This window comes from Rhinopithecus bieti, unplaced genomic scaffold, assembly GCF_001698545.2.
Source record: "Rhinopithecus bieti isolate Rb0 unplaced genomic scaffold, ASM169854v2 scaffold_12573, whole genome shotgun sequence".
In the NCBI taxonomy this organism is placed as follows: domain Eukaryota; kingdom Metazoa; phylum Chordata; class Mammalia; order Primates; family Cercopithecidae; genus Rhinopithecus; species Rhinopithecus bieti.
Genome location: NW_016807321.1, coordinates 2,253,490 through 2,255,309, shown reverse-complemented (window position 1 = coordinate 2,255,309; position 1,820 = coordinate 2,253,490). Strand labels below are relative to the sequence as shown.

The window sequence follows — 1,820 nt, the reverse complement described above, 5'->3', positions numbered from 1 at the left end:
GAGCAGCTCCAGTGACTCTGGGCTCTCAGGGGCGGCAGAGGACCAAGCAGAGCCCCCAGGGAACTGCAAATCCCTCCCAACATGTGAGGGCTGCTGCAGAGGACCCTGAGGACCTCTTTCCCAGGCCCCAGTGACCAGCCACTGCCCAGGCTGAGCCAGGCCCTGGTGACCCCAGACTCCATCCCTAAGGTTGTAAGCAGAGGGAGCTTCTGCCAAGTAGCAGCCCTTTGGGGGTCTTCACACAGCTCCCCACCCCCCTGCACCTTCCTGCCAGCTGCCCAGGAGGCCCACCCACACTGAGACTTGGCCAAGGGTCCAGCCACCCACACTGAGATTGAAAGGGAACTAGCACCACCCGGCAGAGGCCTGTAAGCCCATCCATCCCTGTGGCCACAACTCTGCCTGCCTCCCCAGAAAAGCCAGAGGCCACACCTCCTGGTGCCCCAAGGGCCCCCCATTAGCCAGCACTGGTTCAGTGTCTGTGAATGAGGTGCTAGGCCCATGGGGCAAACTGGAGTGAGGGGAGACCTGGAGGCCAGACTGGGAGACCCAGCTCCGCATGCTGGGACGATGGGCGTCGAGACAGACTGTGATGTGGCGCTTTGGGGAGGGCTGGACACCGACCGCGACAGCTCTCGGTGGGGGTGACCCTGTGGGGGTGCTGGCCTCAGGGCAGGAGCGCCCCTGGGGACAGTTCAGGAACAGCCTCTGAGGGGCACTGCAAGGCCCACATGGGCCCCCCCGCATTCATAGCATAGGCTGGATGTGGCCTAGCGAGGCTGGCAGGGACAGAGACCCAAGAGCTTCTGGCCACACAGGCTCAAGGTCACCAAGATCTGTGGTCTCTACCCATGGGGCTCCCAGCATGGTGGTAGGTGGAGGGCAGTTGCAGAGCCTCCAGGCTATGAGGAGATGTGCCGTGAGGTGGGGGGGATTCTGACCCTGCCTGGAGGGCTGCTGGGGACACTCGACACTCCTCCAGTAGAACCATGTGTGGCAGTGGGAGGGGAGGACGTCCAGAGGGAGACCCTCAGCTCTGGAGGCGAGATCCCCTCCTGATGGGGTGGGAAGGAGACAGTGAAAATTCAGGAAGCCGGACGCTCCTCTGGAACCCGGCCCTCCCCAGGTCAGAGGATCCAGGGAGGGGCCAGCGGGAAGGACCCAGGTCAGCCCTGCCTCTTGCTGCAGCGGTGGCCTGGGCTGGGCAGGGGAGCCGCACAGCCCCTGCGGGTCCCAGCCCCCTCCCCAAGGGCCCTGAGGTGGGCAGGGAGGAGGCCACAGCCTCTGCATCCCTGCTCCCCCTTCTCTTTGTGGGCTCTGTCCAGGGCCTCTGCTCTCTCCCTCCCTGTGTCAGCTTTGCCTTGTGCCAGAGTTGGTTTGGGAGTGAGGACAGAAACACGAAGACCACCTTGTCCCATAAAGGCATTCAAAGTCCCTGGTGCTGCCAGGAACGTTGTGCATGGGCGCCCTTGGGTAGTCAGAGCGCCTCCCCAAAGACGGGGGCTTTTCTGAGGGCGCTGCACTCCAGGAAGGACTTGCCGGCTGTTGGGAAGGCAGCCTCCCAAGAACTTGGTGTGCAAAAGGGCCCTCTCCTCCCCATGGAGCTTCCTAGGGGGGTGCGGGGAACGGCAACGAGCGGGACACTGCCGCCCTCCCCCAGTTACTGCCCGGGGGTCCGACTCCGTGGGTGGGTGGCAGCTCGCCTCTGAAAGTCTGGCAGCACCGGCCCACATCGGCAGCCCTTTCCTTCCCACCCGGGGGTCTCTCCGTCTGAGAGGTGGCGGGGGAGGTGGGGGGGCTGTGCGCGGGGGAGGCCTCCG

At 64.7% G+C, this 1,820-nt stretch overlaps 1 protein-coding gene across 1 annotated transcript in view; it reads left to right on the top strand.

Annotated features, from left to right (window-relative positions):
* The first annotated feature begins 570 nt into the window (after nt 1-570).
* SOX18 (SRY-box transcription factor 18) overlaps nt 571-1,820 on the top strand; it is a 3,096-nt gene continuing 1,846 nt past the window's right edge. Inside the window, exon 1 of the mRNA XM_017881151.1 lies at nt 571-638. Coding sequence (XP_017736640.1) covers nt 571-638 — 68 coding nt within the window. The remainder of the gene's footprint in view (nt 639-1,820) is intronic.